The sequence below is a fragment of the Chaetodon auriga genome, chromosome 14 (genome assembly GCF_051107435.1).
Source record: "Chaetodon auriga isolate fChaAug3 chromosome 14, fChaAug3.hap1, whole genome shotgun sequence".
Taxonomy (NCBI): Eukaryota; Metazoa; Chordata; class Actinopteri; order Chaetodontiformes; family Chaetodontidae; genus Chaetodon; species Chaetodon auriga.
In genome coordinates, this window is record NC_135087.1 from 8,580,624 (window position 1) to 8,599,721 (window position 19,098).

The 19,098-nt window shown below is 42.7% G+C and overlaps 1 protein-coding gene across 2 annotated transcripts in view; it reads left to right on the forward strand.

Moving 5' to 3' along the window:
• The first annotated feature begins 5,084 nt into the window (after window positions 1–5,084).
• Window positions 5,085–19,098, forward strand: part of uggt1 (UDP-glucose glycoprotein glucosyltransferase 1) — a 32,806-nt gene continuing 18,792 nt past the window's right edge. Inside the window, exons 1-13 of one of the 2 annotated variants that reach the window (XM_076748734.1) lie at window positions 5,085–5,134; window positions 6,901–7,039; window positions 7,411–7,490; window positions 7,795–7,925; window positions 8,023–8,135; window positions 8,228–8,402; window positions 9,837–9,933; window positions 10,047–10,125; window positions 10,362–10,462; window positions 14,580–14,679; window positions 14,776–14,836; window positions 16,921–17,012; window positions 18,529–18,679. In XM_076748734.1, coding sequence (XP_076604849.1) covers window positions 5,104–5,134; window positions 6,901–7,039; window positions 7,411–7,490; window positions 7,795–7,925; window positions 8,023–8,135; window positions 8,228–8,402; window positions 9,837–9,933; window positions 10,047–10,125; window positions 10,362–10,462; window positions 14,580–14,679; window positions 14,776–14,836; window positions 16,921–17,012; window positions 18,529–18,679 — 1,350 coding nt within the window. In that variant the 5' untranslated portion in view covers window positions 5,085–5,103. The remainder of the gene's footprint in view (window positions 5,135–6,900; window positions 7,040–7,410; window positions 7,491–7,794; window positions 7,926–8,022; window positions 8,136–8,227; window positions 8,403–9,836; window positions 9,934–10,046; window positions 10,126–10,361; window positions 10,463–14,579; window positions 14,680–14,775; window positions 14,837–16,920; window positions 17,013–18,528; window positions 18,680–19,098) is intronic. The other variant, XM_076748733.1, reaches the window with a different exon arrangement.

Below are 19,098 nucleotides of genomic sequence, written 5' to 3' on the forward strand. Positions count from 1 at the left end.
TTCCCCTTCATTGTACTCTTGAAACTGGATACTTGAAAACACTGCAGCTCCAGGCATTTTGCCCACAACCTCTTTTTCAAAGTCAGACTCGCGTTGGACCGTGTTTGGGCTCCAGACCGTGATCTGGCTCTGCATTAGTGGTTTAAGACAGAATACAGAGCTGATTCTCTCGCTTTTAAGAGTGTTTTCAGCGTTCCACTTTCAAATGACCATCACCTGTACCTGAACGGCGTGTGAGAGGAAAAGTCACTGAAATGATTCCAGGAACTGATGCTGTAAAGCTATACTCAAATATTTTATGTCTCATCATTATGTATATCTGATGTCTTAACAGCTTTTCCTTTGTGACAATGAAGCAGCCCAGGTGTCGCTAACATCATCCTGTTTTTTTGTTTTTTTTTAAAGATGTGTTAAAAAGAGTGTGATAGAGACTTGTTTTTTTTTTTTTTTTTTTTTTTTGATCGGCGTGCAGTCTGTCTCTGGCTCCTTCTGTATGCATCATTCTGGGTTTGTTTCTTATGATTGCAAAAATGAATCATCAAGCCACCAATTAAAATATTTCATTTTTACAGACCTGGCTGTGTTGTGGTTGTCACTGCATGTCATTTGTGATGTTTCCCGCTCTGTCGCTCTATTATCAAGCACACAGGCATGAAAACATCTCCCCTTTGACTCGTTTTTTTTTTTTTTTTTCCTAAACTGGAAACTACATCCCAGGCACTGAACTTGAAACGCAGCCACATATTCATCCGAGGAGCACACAGTTAGTGATTTTCTGACAACTTGTGTGGGAGCTTTGCCCTCCAGGTTTCTGCACTTCCATCCACAGGCCAATCTATAACTAGAGGACGTTTCTCCCATTCGCCTACACTAACCACAGGACCATGACCCCATAAAGCAGCCTGTCCCCCCACCCCAGTGACAGCGTCAGCCCTGTCAACAGTGATCTACAGTCTATTTCAATCTGCAGACACTCAGGGCCTGCTCAACACATGTCCATGCACACAAATTCACTTCTTCCTCTGCTGTGGCAGGTATGCGTTTGGCAAGCGAGGGACAAAGACAGCAGGCCGGTATAAATATTATTCCCCGTCCTTGGCATGCAAAGGAGAGGGAGCAGAGCAGAGGCCTTTCCCCTGTCTCATCAACAGTCCGGTGGGCTTTAACTTTGACCCCTCGAGGCAGGGCGGAAAAAATCATTTCCATGGACAGCGGCAGGCAAAGGCGACTGGCCGGAGGGGGACCGGAGCGGGCAGGCAGCACCAACGAGTGCAAGAGTGCAAGAGATGAGGAATCAGAGAGAGTCTTTATGCAAGACAGGAGGGAAGAGAGGATGTTTTTGTGCCTGACATATGAACAGAGGAAGAGGGGAACGGGGGGGAGCAGGAGAGAAAGAGGAGGCTGTGCAGCCTCTCTGGCAGCTGGTATGTAGCGTATTGGACTGAACGCAGTCTTTAATCCTCCCCATAGCTCTGGGTCGCTGTCATTTCAAGTGCAGCTGGACTAAACAAACAATAATGGCTCAGCTACTGCAGAGGGCTGGACAGCTTTTGTTTGGGTGAACATGTGCATGTGAGTGTTTGAGAGAAAGTGCTCCTGCAGTGGGAATCCAGCTCCGAGTGATTGTATGGGCCCTGGCTGCAGTCCATTATTAGGAGGTCAAACTGGCTGCAGCTCCTCGTCGCCGGTCCCATGCTTCTTTCATGCAAACAAAGAAGCTCTGGCATTATTATCGCTTATTTTCAGCATGGAATTCTGCAGATAAGTTCACATTGAGTGCCTCCCTTACATGCATCAGAGCCAAGCTATTGTAGTTCTGGAGGATTGCCCTGCTGGCACCGGCACCAGTCACCATGGAGTTTGGTCTTCTGTCTCTGGTTGACTCATTTCCAGCAGCTGCATGGCTCAGACCTTCATCCTCAAATATACAATGCGGATAAATCTCTATACACAAACAATTTGCAGAGTTTCAATATCCTGTAAATGCACGGGGCAACAAGAGAGCGCAACCCAGTGTGGGTGCACATTTTTCCTTCAGCAATAAAATAAATATGATTGGATCGGACATCTGGGGCCGTTATCTGACCTTCCACTCCGGGTTTGGCTAATCTCCCGGGTCAACAGCAAATCACCTCTCATGATATTAAAGGATTGAACAGAAGAATCCAACCTCCCAGGCAGTGTTCTGCCGTGGAGCGCTTACAGACTGACACCAGTGGGAGTCCAATCTGAGGAATCCCACAATCCCATTATGGTCTAAACTGTGTGTTTATTATGTTTGTGTGTGCGTGCGCGGAGCTGTGGCCCAGGAGCTCATAAAGAGCTGATCCGCTGCAAACTTATTAACCTCTACATAAAAGTCTGATAAATGTTGATGTTGGAGAAAAGGAGCAGGATACAAACCGTGGGTCAGGGCCAAACATGAACTGTAAGGCTGTTAGCGGGGTTATATATTCCCTTTATACTCATGAAGGGACACATGCACACACCAGGCAGCATAAAAGTGAAAATCCTAAATGTTACCCTGCACAAAAAAAGTTCATGATCTTAATTAAAAAGTTCTGCTTTTGCTGAATAAATGTGTTTATTTATGTGTTTAATGGTCACAAACCCCAAGGTATAACCAAGACTGCCCTCGTCTCTATCTGTATTTAAGAGCCCAGACCAGACCAGCGTTTGGCGGCTGTAACGTGGTGAATTAGCTTCATGTAGGAGACCCCGGCTGACCCCCATTATACAGTCAGGGACACATTTAATTAGTGGCAACTCACGTGAAACGACAAAATGTATTAATATTAATGGAGGTTTAATTGAGGTCGTTTTGGTCCCCCATTGAGGCTTTCAACCTCTAAAATGGCTGACGTGTGATAGCGTGAGGAGAGGGAGCCCGCAGCCCGGGTTCGCCATTTCGTATGTGACCCCGGAGAAGATGACAACCATCTCCCATAATTCATCTGAAGATGTCACCTTCTTGACAGATGAACAGGCCCTGTGGGTACTGTGTGTGTGTGTGTGTGTGTGTGTGTGTGTGTGTGTGTGTGTGTGTGTGTGTGAGTGATGCTCGGTTAGCTGTGCTTGCAAGGACTGTTTAGCGAGGACATTTTGGCAGGTCCTCATAGGGATACAGTTCATTTGTGTGTGTGTGTGTGTGTGTGTGTGTGTGTGTGCATGTATCTACATGTGTGAGGTGTCATGTGCGCGTGCACTTCAAAGTGAAGGTCAAATCCAGCAGGATAATTAATGTCGCTGCTTTTTATATAATGTTAAATCAAACCCTGGAACTGCTCCCTCTGGAGGATCAGCTGTCCAATTTAATTTAGGCTGCAGAGCGAGTAAATGAAAAAGCAAGAGCCATGTCTCCACACCCTGGGACAGAGTCTCCGTGCCTTTCATCTTCTTCTTTTATCAAGACCACACAACAGGTGGACTGGGAGCCTGGCACCTTTAACCAACCTGCCCCAAAGGAACGGTCCATCCACAAGATATACTGTAGCCTGCACAGTATATCACACAAACTCAAGGTAAAGGTTTGCAAGATGGACCCCAGGATTCCCAGGTGCCTTTTTCAAAATGAGAGCGATCTCAGCTTCTCTACTTTTTCATTACCACATAACAAACAGGGCTTACTGTTAACCAACCGGACAGCTTTGGCTTATTCTAAATACGGGATTTATTTCCCATGGCTATCACACCATGCATCCAGCAAACCTCATTTCCATGAGCTGTCTTTCACATTAATATGCGCTGTTCTCTCAAATCAAGTCTGGATCACCCTCGCAGTGCCTAGTGTAAAATTAGTGTGGGAGCCCTAAACTTATTTACATGCACAGCTGTACAGATAGAGCCCACCATCTCACATCTTCCTCCTGGCAAATCACTCCTAAAATTCGCATAATTATATCTAGAATATTATGCGGCTCAGCTTTGATATGAGAGATTTCTATAATTTATATTGTTTTGATTTAGTTGTGTAATGAGGTACAAAAAATATGCAATAAGAAAATTCTCTATTCAACAAAACAGAAAGGAAAAGATACAAACCACACAAGCATATATGTATGTATGTATGTAATTACATAGCCATATACTGTATCTGAATAGATAGAGGCACCTAAATAGACACATACAGGCATCTTTATGCATATGGAAATGCTTCCAGCATACAAAAATAATGACTGTAGTGCTCTCCATAGACTCCTCTCTTTCAATATGATATTACAATGTGAGTTTTAACAAGTCTCTTACTCAAATTATGGCAGAAACATGACTTATCCTGCACTGTACATGGTAAATAATAGAACAACATGTTAGGTGTAATATGTCAAACACTTTTCTCAGAACCCATGGAGCCTGTCACTGATAAAGTGAAGATAAAAGTGGCACCTGTTCTGATTTGTGGCTAGAGACTGTTGTGCAGGTTAGTAAATATTGATTTTACTGTCCAAATCACTGGAAGAGCACAATGTAAATTATGTTTCGGGTGGGCTTTTCATTAAACTGATACAAATAACCATTGAACACTGCTAAGCATACATTTTATATTATATATATAACGATCCAGTAATGAGCTCTGTTCTTTAACACTAGTGTGTGGCATGTATAATGCTAGAATCTAAATTTTTCAACGCAGGAATATAGTTTCATGATTTGCATTTGTTTTAACGACTTTATTGCCAAGTCCAAGCACCTTTAAAAATATATTCACACATACTCACATATAGATAGATAGATAGATAATGTGTCAACACACTAATGTGCAATAAACCTGTTCTTTTTCTCCAAATGCTCTGTGCCAGTATCGTCATAGTCTCGAGCAAAAAGAAATCAGAAAATGAAATTTTTAATTGAGTTAAAAAAATATGTGTAATTATCTTTTTTAGTTTGGGAGCCAGGGGTTAGGCAGTGAAGTTAATTGCCTGATTAGATTCAGTTTTCCCACACTTCAGTTTTTAATTATTTCACAGTGAAATAGGCTATTTTGTGTTCAAGTCACGTTTCAGTGTTGTTAAATACTTTAATGCTCGGAGGAGTTCACTAATTTTCAACAGGCAAAGTTGTGGTCACCTAATCTGCCTGACAGGACCCACCTACTCCCAGCGGAACATGAATGCAGGAAGCTACGGAGCCGGCTTCGGTGAGACTATATCATTCATTTTTTATCTGAGGAAACTCTTAACGACTGTATCCATGGCTGCTCATTGTTGTTTTTTATAGACTGTGACATTGGGTGCCTGTGAGTAAACCGAAACGCGTAAAATCGGACTGTTTTCCTTTGCTGTAGGAAGAGTTAGCTAGCTCCTGCGTCTTTTTGGCTAACGTTAATTTTCAGGTAGCGTTAGCTCGCCGTGAGTTCACCAACTGCTGAGGGGCTTTGGGTGTCCCTATAACTGCCATTAAATATATTCAGACCACTCAAATCTAAATATATGCTAAGGTTCTTGCAATTAGTTGTTTGCTACCTGGAAGAACCTTATGCTTACCTTACAGCTCAGGGGACTGTCACTGAAACAGCCCGGATGCCCAAACTGTGCGCTCATTGGATGGAGGAGCCACGCTGAACTTTCCTATTGGACAGGGAACACGGAGCTTTTTGTTTACTACCTGAAAACTGCTGTGAGAGCGCCCAAAACAACGTAGTTCGTTATAGGATACACGGAACTATCAGAAAATGACGTCGTAACTGAGGGTTCTTCCCCTTCCTCTTCATCATTCCGGTTTCTGCCCTGTCTCGCACCACTTGTATCCAGATAAATCCAGACTTGGTCTAGATCCATGGCTGCATTTACCTGTTTGGGGGCAGAAAATTGCTGTTCGGCCCCCGTTGATCCTCTACCTTCTGCCTTCTGTGGATGCACCTGTTGCCTCCAAATAATTAAGCGCAGCGCACACAGTAAACTACAGACCATAGATATTATATAATTAGTAAATTAGTCTGTTGACAAATGTGAGAATTTGCATCTTCCTGTCCAAACAGTATGTAAACTGACTAACTGGGTTTTGGACTGCTAGACAGGTAAAACGAGACATCTAATGACATAAGGTTGGGCTCTAGAAAATAAGTCTTTTTTTGTTTTCTGGTGTTTGATAGTAACCAAGTGATTAACTGAGAAACTAAGTAGCAGGCTGGTGGCAGGCGATTATGAAAATTATCTTTATTTGTAGCAATAGTGTTCCACATTACATCAGATTAATAGATAAAAAAATATGTTTTAGCATTCACATTCATTGATATTTTACTTTAATGGTGTAAATTTAAAATTTGTCAAATTGCAAAATGCCAAATGATACAGTGAACCTTGGGTTCATGGTGCCCTGGTGCAGTTGCTTGCTTTGCCCAGTTGGTGATCCAACCTAGTCTAGATCAAGCTGAGATGGATTTTACTTTGCATTAAGAAGGATGTCAGACACAACTGCAGTGATCATTTATGATGAGATGTTGCCTCCCACTCATATTTCAGTGTAACTGTTGGCAACTGTGAGAACAGCTCTTCACTGGTGGCTACCAGTAAGTTTTAGAACCATTTTTAAGATTTTACTGATTATCTTTAAAGTGCTTCATTGTTTATCTTCCAGTTGTGTTGCTGAATTGCTGCTGTCCTATGAACACACATCTTAGTTGTATAGTTGATCTTGTACATGGTCAGGAATTTGAGTCCACACAAATGTTCACATTTGTATGTGGACTGATTGACTGGATCCCTGTGTCCCCTCAGTGTGGTCTGGGTGCAGTTGCACCTGTACCTTAGGTGTCTGTGTGTCACCTAGCATGCCTTTTGGTGCCATATATAAACAGGGCTGAGCTTGCTCTCTCCTCTCTGGCTCTGTGACACTTGATTCTTGCTCTGATTATCCAGTCATCCCTATGAAACTTCGACTCATTTGCCTCCACTCTTCTTTCAGGTGTAGGCTTGAGGATGTGGCTTCTGTGTGTCCTGCTGCTATCGCTGCTTTCTGCAGTGTCTTGGGGTGCAGACTCCAAGGCTGTCACCACCACCCTGACAACCAAATGGGAAGATACTCCTCTGCTGCTGGAGGCCAGGTACGACACTGCTCAACTGTAGCAGCCATTTGGCTGCATCGCATCTGACATTAAATTTTCGAAGCAGATAATAGATAAATCAGTGTCCTGAGGGCCTGTAGGTCATTACTGCAGCTGTCCTCTAAGTGAGTTTACACTTCTGTCTCACTGATGTGTCCTTGAGCAAGATGCTGAATACTTAAAGGCTTCAGATGCTGCGCTGTGTGCTGTAAATGCCTGTGTGCGCTGACTTTGGCGAGCATTAAAACCTTTCTCGAGAAAGTCATTATTCATCCTAATGTAGCTTTTAAAAATTTACAGACAGTATGCACAGACAGCATATATACATGCACAGCTTATGAAACTGCCACCTTCATCCTCTTCTTCCTCAGTGAGTTCATGGCAGAGGAGAGCCAGGAGAAGTTCTGGGACTTCGTGGAGGCCAATCAGAACATAGAAGGAGAGCATGATGGTAAAGTAAAGCTGCTTCAGCCATTCTAGACCTGCTTTCGCTTTTAGTCTCTTTGCTGCTAGCAGCTGAATTTATGATGTGTATGCAAGCCTCTTGGCAGCAATTGCAGTGTCAGTGTTTTGACCAAACACTTATGCAAGCAATAACATGATAGAATAGAGCTGCAAGCTGTAATGTTGTTTGTTCGTTTGTGTCTCCGCCTGTGTAAAAACAGTTCAACTTCCTGGGACAGAGTTAAAGAAGCAATGTTTAAACAGTCAAAGGAGACACATTACATCTGTTTGTGCCTCTTGTCTTCATGCAGACACAGATCAGGCCTACTATGACCTGATTGTGAAGAAAGCTGGTGCCTTGCTCAGCTCCGTCCAGGTGAACATGCTGAAGTTTGCCCTCTCCCTGAGAGCCTACTCTGCAACAGTACACTCCTTCCAGCAGGTACCGAGAGGATGATTTGACTTTGCTTTTGAAGGCTTGTACGTGCATGTGAGGGGTGTCATAATGTGAAGGATCCTGCTGTTCTTTTTTTTTTTAGATAGCGTCCAATGAGCCTCCTCCCTCTGGCTGCTCAGCATTTTTCAGCGTCCACGGAGAAAAGACATGTGATGCAGAAAGCTTAGCAGCACTGCTGAAAACAGCACCTGGGAGGTAAATACAGACGCACGCAATTCAGGCATGAGGTTCTTCAACAAGTAAAATGATGACTGATGTAATAAGAAACTTTACTGTCTCTCTTTCAGACCAAAGCCATACCTTTTCAAAGGTGACCACAAATACATGGGGTCTAATCCAGATGCTCCTGTTGTCATTTTGTACGCCGAGTTTGGGAAACCAGATTTCCAGAGGCTTCACCAAGTCATATCATCCAAAGTCAGCGAAGGCCTGGCAACTTATGTGCTCCGCCATTACCTGGCTGTAGGTTTTCTCATACACTTATAACAATATTAACTTCAGTTGTGAATTATATGTACATTAATGCTGAATATTTTTCATTCGTTACATAGTGAAATGTTAATGAGAAATTTGAAAACATGACCTACTTTCCATCCAACATGCCCACAAACTAAGGCCCCTTTACACCTGGTATTGGAATGCAAACTGCATCCGGACACATTATCTGGAAAAGGAAAAACGCGTGAAAATGCAAGGTGTGAGCTTAATAATTGGAATGTGATCAGCTCTACATGTCCACATCTGGTCATGAGTAGGCGCAGTTGTGTCTCAGGTTTGAGGAGCAGTGCCATGAACAGACCGCATTCATCTCCAAATCACTTCATGTGAGGGAAGACTTGCAGGAAGAGGCCGAGTTAGATGTGTATATATGAGTTTCATTTATCCCTGCCTGGGATCCAATCACAATAAGAGTCTGACCACCTCCAAATGTGCCTGGCTAACTCGACTATGTTTTATCAGTTTTTCCATTTGCACGTTGTCTTACCATCACAGCTAAAAGGTGCGAATTGATTTTAACTCATAGCCCAAATGAGGTCTGGGAAGCACCCACTGCATATAGATGACTTAGACAAGTTTTCAATGTGACTTTGAGCTATTTTTAAGTGCTGACCGGAGAGGCTGTCAGGTTAAATGTCACAGTCAAGGAGTCGAGTCAGAAAGTGGGTGCTCTCCTCCCCATCCACAACAGCTGTCACAGTGTGTAGTAGTACTGCGCAGCGTCCACAAGTGAATGTACTCTGTGTATCTTAATGAACATGAAGCAGTTTTTAAAAGCACTTAGTTATCCATACCTTAAGAAACTCTGCAGATTAATCACACTCCTCAATTCACTTGGGATATAAAGTGCTTCTCCAATTTATCATATCAAGCTGAGGTTGGGTTGCTCCTTCCATCACATGCAAATATAGTTGATAAGTTTTTTTTCCCTGTAATTATGCAAAATTATTCTCACCATCTGTCGGTGAGGCATGAGGTCCTGGGCACTGGAGAGGTTGTAACACTTAACACTTTCCCTTTTTACTTCAGAGGCTTCAGGGCCAATCAAGGTACAGTTAGTGTCTTCAGCACTTAGAAAGCCACAGCTGGTTGCCCGTACTTGAAAGATGTCAAAGTCGTTAGAAAGCGCGTGTGTTTGTAATACAAGTGAGATTTTTTTTTTTTTTTTTGTACAGCAGAGATGAAGATGAATACAGAGAAGTTGATGGAGCCTTTTACAACAACAGATGCCACTTGCCCAAAAAAAAATAATCTGCTTACTTTCTTGTATATGGATTGGAAACCTTGTTAAATATGACATCAGTGCAGCTGCAATAAAACAAGTTAGACATCTTAATTGCTGTCAAGGAATCTGATAAACGCTCATCTTTTTACAATGCTTCAACGCTTTCCCTTCAGAAACCAAGTGGGAGGAAAGTCTATCTGTCAGGCTATGGAGTGGAGCTGGCCATCAAAAGCCAGGAGTACAAGGCGAAGGACGACACACAAGTCCAAGGTCCCCACACACACACACTCAAGACCACACAGTATCGACGTGCACATGCCCACGATGGTGTAATCCCAGAGGAGTCCTAACGTGAATAACGAGTTAATTGATTGTGGTTCCAGGGGCGGAGGTGAATGCTACAGTGATCGGAGAGAATGATCCAGTGGACGAGGTCCAGGGATTCCTTTTTGGCAAACTGAAGTGAGTGACTTTGTGTCAGCCCATGATAAAAATTCAAAGCTTGGCTTAGCTCCAGGAACTGCACTGCGCTCGCACCAACCAAGCCTTTTTCTGCTTCTTTTCTCTCAGTTTCCTCCCTCACAGCACGGACCATATACCTCTTTATCTTTGACAGACCCTCTGGAAAATACACAAATCCAACAGCTCATTCTAGCGACTGTGCTCACTGTCTGTCTGTTTTGTCCTCCTCTCATCAGGACCCTCTACCCAGAGCTGAAAGAACAGTTAAAGGAGTTGAGGAAACATATGATAGAAAGCACCAATGAAATGGCACCTCTGAAAGTCTGGCAAATGCAAGGTGGGTCTCCTCCCAATCACATTCTGCTCTTTCCTCAATCAGCAAACTTTCTGTTCTGTTCTTTCGCTTCTTGCTGTAACACGATTGTGACTAAAGACACTTTCACACAGAGCGAGCAAACCAATCAGAAGCTGCGTCTCTTCGCCTCCTATATGGCCTCACACGTCTCTACTTCTGTCCAGTCAAGCATCCAACACTCTTTTAATGTATTTTAATGTTATCTTTAGATATATTTGCCTGTGTACATGCACATCCAGCCTTGCCTCACCTTCTTCTTCTGTTGAGCTCAAGTCAGTTGGCATCCATACGTGTTGCATTACCGCCGTCCACTGCACTGTCCCTTGCCCGTCTATGTAGCTGCATGTGTGAATAGTGAAAATCACTAGCGGTGCCTGAAAGGTTTTCCCAGGAATTTGTCCGTGAGAGAGGCTTATGAAATATGAGTTTATGCCTTTTATTTATGCAGAGTGCCACAAATATGTAAAACTGACAGAACCAAACATCTTGACAGGCTAATGAAAATAAGCTGTGAGGCCCTCTGATTACGCACCAAACACTCCCTCGACTCATTGTTAACACCTGCAGGCGTCGTTCCTGTCACTTAAATTGTGAAGGAATCGATTTTATGATCCTGTAAAACAGCCTCAGGACTCAGGTTCATAGCTACCATTGACAGAAGATAATCTTATTTCTATCATGAGAAATTGCACATCATCATCCCCATAAAACATATCATCGGTTGAAAATGCAACGATTCTTAGCTTCAGGAGGTTATACATGACTGAAAACATGATTAGGAATATTATATTCCGTTTCTGCCCGATTCTGCCAATAGATCTATAGCCAATAGATGAAGAAAACCAGCTATCAGACTGACCCAACATTGTTAGCTACACAGCGATATCTACTTAGCATAAGCTAACATTAGCTTACATAGGTTAATATTAGCAACCAAATACCTGCCAGTCAGCCAGACTTGCTTTGTTAGCAAGCTACTTAAGGAAAAAAGGGTAAAACTGTATAATAAGGTGTTAACTTTTCAGGAAACAAACTAATTAAGAGGAACAAAAACATAATCCACTCGACGCTGAATTTTATGTGTGTGTATATAAATGCAAAATTTAGATGAAAACTCCATTGCAAGACCGAATTGTGCGTGTTTAACTTTGATTTTCCTTTGTGTGAAAATGTTTTTGAAACATTTTCTTGTAATCACTGAAAGTTAACTAATCCCAGAGAGAATTTGCATCCCTGTTGTGGATGTCCTGTCGATGCTGTTGCTTCATTAGTTTGATTTATTCTACTTGCGCGCTGATCATAAATAAGTAAACCAGGATTGATATTGGCTTTGGTTGCTTTAACAATGAGATCATTCCATCAGTGAATCAAAGTTGCAGGAGAAAATTTATCTGCCTTGTTCTGTAATCAATGCCTGCGGTCGATCAGTGTCCTCTTGATACATGTGAGCCATAATATCTTAAAGATATGAGACCATCGTCTGCTGCAACATAAAAGCATTATTGATTAGGGTTACGTCATCTATTGGATTACATACTTGAACACACTCTCACAGATATCTTGTCGCTTGCCTGGTTTATACATATTTTTGTCATTTCCGTGCATTAAGAGTCTGATTCTATCATTAGGTGTGGTCAGGATGAAAGCAGGAGGCTGCTTCGACGGTGCTGAATAAAGGATGTGAGGGGATGAGAGTCAGTTGAGCTCGACTGTCAGACTGTCATGTGGGCGTCTGTCTTTATCTTCTACCCCGCTGGGGCTCATTAGCTCAGCCTGTTTACAAAGAGAAGGCGACCTCCAGGGGCTAATAATCACACCGGCTACAACACCATTACAGAGATGCTCAGTGCACTGAAATAATCCTCACTGCACTCTTCTTCTCCTCTGCAATCAAAAGCTGCGTGCAGCATCTCCTCTGTACTTCTGAAGAATGTCTTCACATGTGCGCGTTTATATATTCGTTCTTAATCCTGCCTTAAATCCTTTTGATGTTTTGAGATCGTTTTAATTAATGCCTCAGATGTGAAGACAAGCATGTTAACATGGAATTATTCGCTAATTGTTACGTTAATTAGCTTAACTGATGGCTTTTTTAAGCCATGCTAGCAAAATGGCTCGAGGGATGGCAATGATGTCAGTCGGTTGGTAGATAAACCTTTTTTTATTTTTTGGTAATAGTCGCTTTAGTTTCTGATAACACCCGCAAAACTAATAGCACACAAATGTTAGCATGCTAATGTCCCAAACAAAGATGGCCAACAATACCCATACTCGTGGTCTTGAGCGTTTAAGTGCATGCTCCCGTGCCACAAGGGAGTAGACAAGTGTGTCCCAACACACAGAGCACTTAAGCCACACTGCTTGATGTGTACGTTTCCTAACACTGCTTCAAAGCGGTCTTCAGAGCGAAGTCTATCCCACAATTCACCAGTGTTTATTGCAATTACACCTCTGAGTTCCTGAATGTGCATTTTGCCAGAATTATATTATTTTGTTAATTATCTGTAAATTAAATAAAAGCAACAAATATCTGAGCTTAACTGAGCCCACAAGGGCCTGATAATTATTAATCATGTGTGTCCCAGTAAAACCCTCATAACCCTCCCCTGACTTCAGGCCCCAATAGACACCTGGGAAATACGTTACACAAACAGATACTTGATTACACGCGAATACTGACCTAAATACTTGGGATGGAACCGACATTGCGCCTGCTAAATGCCACGAGCATGTTATCCTTATCATTGTGAGTATGTTAGCATGCTGACTTAAGCATTTAGCCTCACAGAGCAGCTAGCATGTCTGTAAATGAACGACGATACGTTAACTATAACGAGCTCTGCAATGACATTCAGTTCAAGCTCCCCTTGTTCTTTATTTCTTTTCAACTTTACGCTTCAGAAACTTGAGCCTTCAAGCCTTCCCTCTCTGTGAGTCTGTTCACAAAGAGTACAGACTGTGACTGCTGCTCACAGCGCTGCAGGTCAGCTTACTTCATTTGTACCCGTGGATAGATTTGGTTTGCAGAAGACAAGGCATCCATCTTGACACACATTTTACAAACAACACAGACAATAGACAGACATGATGAAAGTGCTCAAGCCTCCAAAAACATTGCTTCTATAGCATCTTTGTGGAGTGATGTCTGCTGGAACAAAACTATTTTTAAACCGCTTTGTTCTACATCTCGGGACTACGGGCGTCTGTCCGGAAGGAAGAAGCTGAAATTGCTGTAACTGTCTGGCGTACAGAGACGCTCGGTTACATTGTGACTCATCAGTAAACCAAATAGACCATTTAACAATGATGCAGAGAGTTTCTGTTCTGTAAAGCTATGTTTCCAACCATGACACCAAAGAAAAAGATCAAATCGAGTCAGTAAAAACACGATAGAATAAGGTCATTGTGGTTTTATCAATGTGGAAATGGGACAGTTTCAAACAAATGCTGGCACACGGCTTCACGGTTTGCATCGAAGTTCAGTTTTGAGTCAGATATTTGCAGGATTGCAGACGTTCCGCTGTCTGACCTCAGTTGGACGTGACTCCATGTGTGTGAGTCATTGTCATCTGTTTGTTCTGTGCACATCCACAAACCTGTTGATTTCCAAGTCTTTCATAGTGTTCAAACACTGGTGTGTTTCTCCTTCGGAACAGACATATGGGCTTTTCTTTTGTGCATGCTTCTCCGCCCCAGCCTTGCAAGCTGTTGCTTAGCTGACTGTAAACAGGCAACAGGCTAAAAACCCTAATTGAGACACATATTCCAAATGTGGTTCAAACAGTATTGGCATATCCCACATGTCTCAATCGGACAATGCCACATTCAGAACAAGGCCTAATTTTCACGCCGGCTCTGACACATGTTTGTGCAGAGGATAAAGAAAAGGAGGTGAAAGCACGCATCCTTGTGGGGAGCCAGTGGAGGAGCAAACTTAAAAGTGAAGAGCCCACACTAAAGCCACATTGCTCTAAAAGCTTACTGGTTTAAATATGGGGTTTAATTGTGTGTGTTAAAAACTGTAAAAATGATGCTTGTATTTATGGAGACCTTCTCTCTTTGCCTCACCTGTCCATCCACCCACCTTTTTCTTTTATAGATCTGAGCTTCCAGACAGCAGCTCGCATTCTCGGCGCTCCCGCTGTCGAGGCCCTCAATGTCATGAAAGACCTCAGTCAGAACTTCCCCACCAAAGCAAGGTAAAGAAGATGCTCGCACACACACAGAGACAGCAGCTACAGTAAGACACTTCACAGATATTGACATGTCTGCTGTTTGGCCTTTTCCACTCACAGGTCCATCACTAAAACAGTGGTCAACTCTGACATCCGCAAAGAGATCGGCGAGAACCAAAAGGTATGTTTGCTCATCCAGTCATCTCAGTTTGTCATCTGTCATCCTCCTCAGCCCTCCTTCTGTCATTTATAACACAATGAAAACACCCAACAGACTCATCATTATGCAGTGAGCTTGGCTTCATTTCATATTTTTCTTATTGCCACTAAATCCCATGAAAAGACAAAGCCCAACAATGTGTTAGCCTGTCGTGTGTCTCTCAGTACTGTCCAGCTTTCCTGCTCTGTCTGTGGCTCTCAGCCCAAGCCCGTCCTCTCCGGCTGATGTCAAAGAGTTTATAAAGAATATATTAATATTATAATACTGATTAAAACAGCTGGGCACTGTAGTTTTTGTCAGACATCACTCAAACAAGAGTGAATAATGCATTTCTTTGGAACTATTTTCAGCTGTGGATGAATACTCATTTAGTGCTGTGTTGAGGTTTTACAGCAGCAGGACAGCGTATTTGGGATTAATTCAAAATAAACTGCAGTGCAACTGTTCATGGTGATGAGGGAACGTGTCACTGAGTCAAACAATGTGGCTCACCAGTGTGTTTTTGGACAACAATGACACAGAGGAATAAGATACGTCAGCCTTTTGCCACACAGACGACACTTGTTAATAGGATCAATACATAGTTAGTTTTGGCTTTTTATGCAGAATTTGCTGACAGAGACACAAACATGTAATATTACCAGCTTTATCACTTATGGCCTGATGTCTAGAGTCTGACTAGTGCCAATATTGGCCCCAGTTGGCTCAGCGGAGATGATGGTAGATATGCAGAAAGATGTCGATTTTACATTTTACCCTCTTTTTTTTCTTTTGTTCATCTGCAGCACATTATTGTAGTACATTTTTCATTTATTGTTCCTTCTTCTTCGCACTTATTAGATAGTAATCATGGGGAAATGACCTGAAATTACATTGTCTTTTGTTGATTTTCTGTAAATTGTTAAAATTTGCGCTTCATTTGGATGGAGAACCTGGCTGCTGACTCTTAATCCTCTTTAATTCCTCTGTTTCGTCTTAATCCAGTGTGTTGGTACTTTTCCCTTCCTGCTGACTCTGTTGCCCGGTGGTCACGGATAATTTAGCTTTAGCTGTTTACCAATCTAATCCAATAAAGGAGAAAAATAAAGAAGAAGCAGATAGCATTATTGCACACAACCACAACCTCTCAGCGTCTTAGTCGTCTTCAGGGAAATATCTCAAATTGCGAACTGGCCTCCCTGTTTTTGTTTTGCTCCTCTCACCTTTTTATTATGAGATAAATTGTAAACAGCGTCAGACTTGAAAAGCATTCAGTTTCTGACAATGTGTTTGGCTTTGCTCTGCTAATGGAATAGGTAATCATCCCTTTTTCTTGTCAAATATATTTTCATTCCTCCCCCTCCCTCCCGCCTCCTCGCCCCCCTCCTCAAGCTGTGCTCACATTATCTTGGTGTGCAGACAGGAGTTTGGGTGGGTGGTTGGGGTGAGCGGCAAACGTCCTAATTACTGAATCGGTGATTCATTCGGCAGGCGCACTGAGTCCTGCAGCGAGAAATGATTATTGATTGAAGTAGTTTGGACACATGCACTTGCACGCAGACATTTCTCTCTCTCTCTCATACACAAACACTGTTTAAGTGGGATGAACAATATTTGTGTTAATCATGTCTTGTTGTAATTGCATTGTCTGGAGTATGATTAATCTGACGTCTTTGTCTTTCTGTAATGAGATTTGACTGCACCAGAATGACTTTGAGCTTTCCTCTTGCCTCTGCAGACACACAAACACTCAGACAACTTCTCACGGCCACGCACACACCCTTTCTCTAATAATTAGATTTGTTTAGTGTGTGGTTTGATTGCTCTAAACAGACTGATTTTAAACAGAGCTGTCAATGCTAGTTTGCAGCGGACGACGTGTCTTGTTATGGCTCTGTGTCGACTGCTGCCTCCAGTTTTGCGATATAATTGACTGCACGCTGGCCCGGCTTTGGCGTTACCTGCTGCACAGCGCGGCGATCTGCTCAGCTGGAGTTCAATGGGGAGTTTTAAGGTTTGATGTGAACAGGATGTTCAGTCACGCTGACGTTTCTCTCTCTCCGCAGTTTTTCAAAGGGACTCTGGGCCTGCAGCCTGGTGACTCAGCCCTGTTCATCAACGGGCTGCATATAGATCTGGACACCCAAGACATCTTCAGGTACCAACACGCAGTCCTACGTTGATACACAGCATGTTACCGTTCATGTGTGTAACATCTTTTGTTCTATTTCCAACTTCTGCTCATTTGCACTTTGCCAGCCTTTTGCAACTTGTGAAATTAAACATTTCAGACAAGTTATATTCAGTCACATTTCAAATGTGTCTCATTCTCACCCTGATACTCACAATCTGCAGGATATCCCATATGCTTAACTCCTTAGATTAAACCTGCTGCAGAACTTTTGTCTTCCCCCTCTGGCAGTGAGAGTAATTACACAAACACTGTTAATGACGCCAAAGGCTCCTGCTATAGCCAACACTACGGTTTCTCCCCATTCAGCTCTGGCAAACCTGAAGCAAAATGCATGAATAGCACTGTGCTAGCTTGGGAAGGTGGCCACAGACGCAGATTTAAAAACTCTGGTTTACTGCTAAATACAGAGAGATTCATGCTGCAGCTTAATCAGCATGATGTTGATTTGTTAACCTTCATTTATCTGTAAAAGTCCTGCACTCCGGCGCTAAAGGCATGCTATGCAGGATTTTCCTGAAAAACAATATACAGATTCATACAAAAGTAATCCCTCTCAGTCATCACTTATGGATGTGTGTATTTATCTGTAGAGACTCTGCCCTCTTCCTGCATCTTCTTATTTTCTTCTTATTTTGCTGTGCTCAAACCATTGGGCAGTGTGTGTGTGTGTGTGTGTGTAGACCCAGCCAATAACAGTGTGCAGGTGAGATGGGGACATTTTTGAAAAGGTAGCAACCAGGTGACAGACCGTAAACAGCTCACATCCAAGAGATGAAGCTGCTGAAATGGAGGAAACAGCAACTGAAAATGTTTCTTTACAAACCGTGACAACAGTTCCTGCAGAGTAAACCTAGAAATACACATGTACTGTATTGAAACATAACACATTGGTAAAGCAGCGTTATCTATTTTACTGTCTTTTGCTGAAAATTAGCAAGTTTTGTTTTTTTTTTAAACAGAGCAGCTCAGTTCATTTTCAACCATTTGTAACCTGGATGTGATGTGTTTCATTGCCGCAGACTCAGTTTACAGTAAATAAGACTGTTTTGCAACCTGCCCTTTTCAGAAATGTTGAGGAAAAAATGCAAATGAGCTGCTGATCATGTGCCAGATAAGAAGATAAGACAAGACATACTTTATTGTCCCGCAGGGAGAGTTGTCATTGGCTCCACGCGGCAGCATCGCACGACACACATTCCAACAGTGTCACCAAATGATTTGAAGCTAGCAATTATTTTTATTCAGTTTTTTGATTAATTGGTTTGAAGGCGACGTCTTCATCACCAAAGATATTCAAATTAAAATGATATAAAACACAAAAGCAGCAAATAACTGACAAATATGTCTCACGTCCACCTCTCTTTCCTGCATAATCAGATGTTAACGGACATGTTGCCACTTTTATGCTCATATTCACTCCCACATAAACATGAATACTGTAGATGTCCACACTCTGACGTCTGTCCCTGATTCCCTGCAGCGTGTTTGAGGTGCTGCGCAGTGAGGCGAGGGTGATGGAGGGTCTGCGCTCCCTGCACATCGAGACGCCCTACATCCACGACATCCTGAAGCTCAACGTCCAGCCCTCGGACTCTGACTACGCCGTCGACATCCGCAACCCCGCCATCAGCGTAAGGAGTCACATGACCGAAATCCTCTCTCAAAAAACACCTTCATAAAGATAATCGTTCAGTCACGCTTGTGTCATACTGTGTAGGTTCTTGTTCCCATGTGTCCTGGAAAACCTGGAGGAGTTGGAATTCTGCAATGCAGCTTTTTAGCTATGAAAAGGAGGTTTTTCTAGGTAGAAATATGGTTGTGCGACGAATGCATTTCAGATGTATATCCAGTGTATGTTTGCAGCAGCTGGCAGCTCAAATGACAGCTCTGATCTGTGATGAAGTCAAGTTGAAATAGTCTGAAATCACGTTTTCAGACCTGTAATAACTTTCAGTCGTTGCCACAAACTTCTGACACCTGAGTCTCCGACTTTTTGACGTTTCGATTATCACAGTGGTTATTCATCAGGCAAAAAGTCCAAATATCCCCC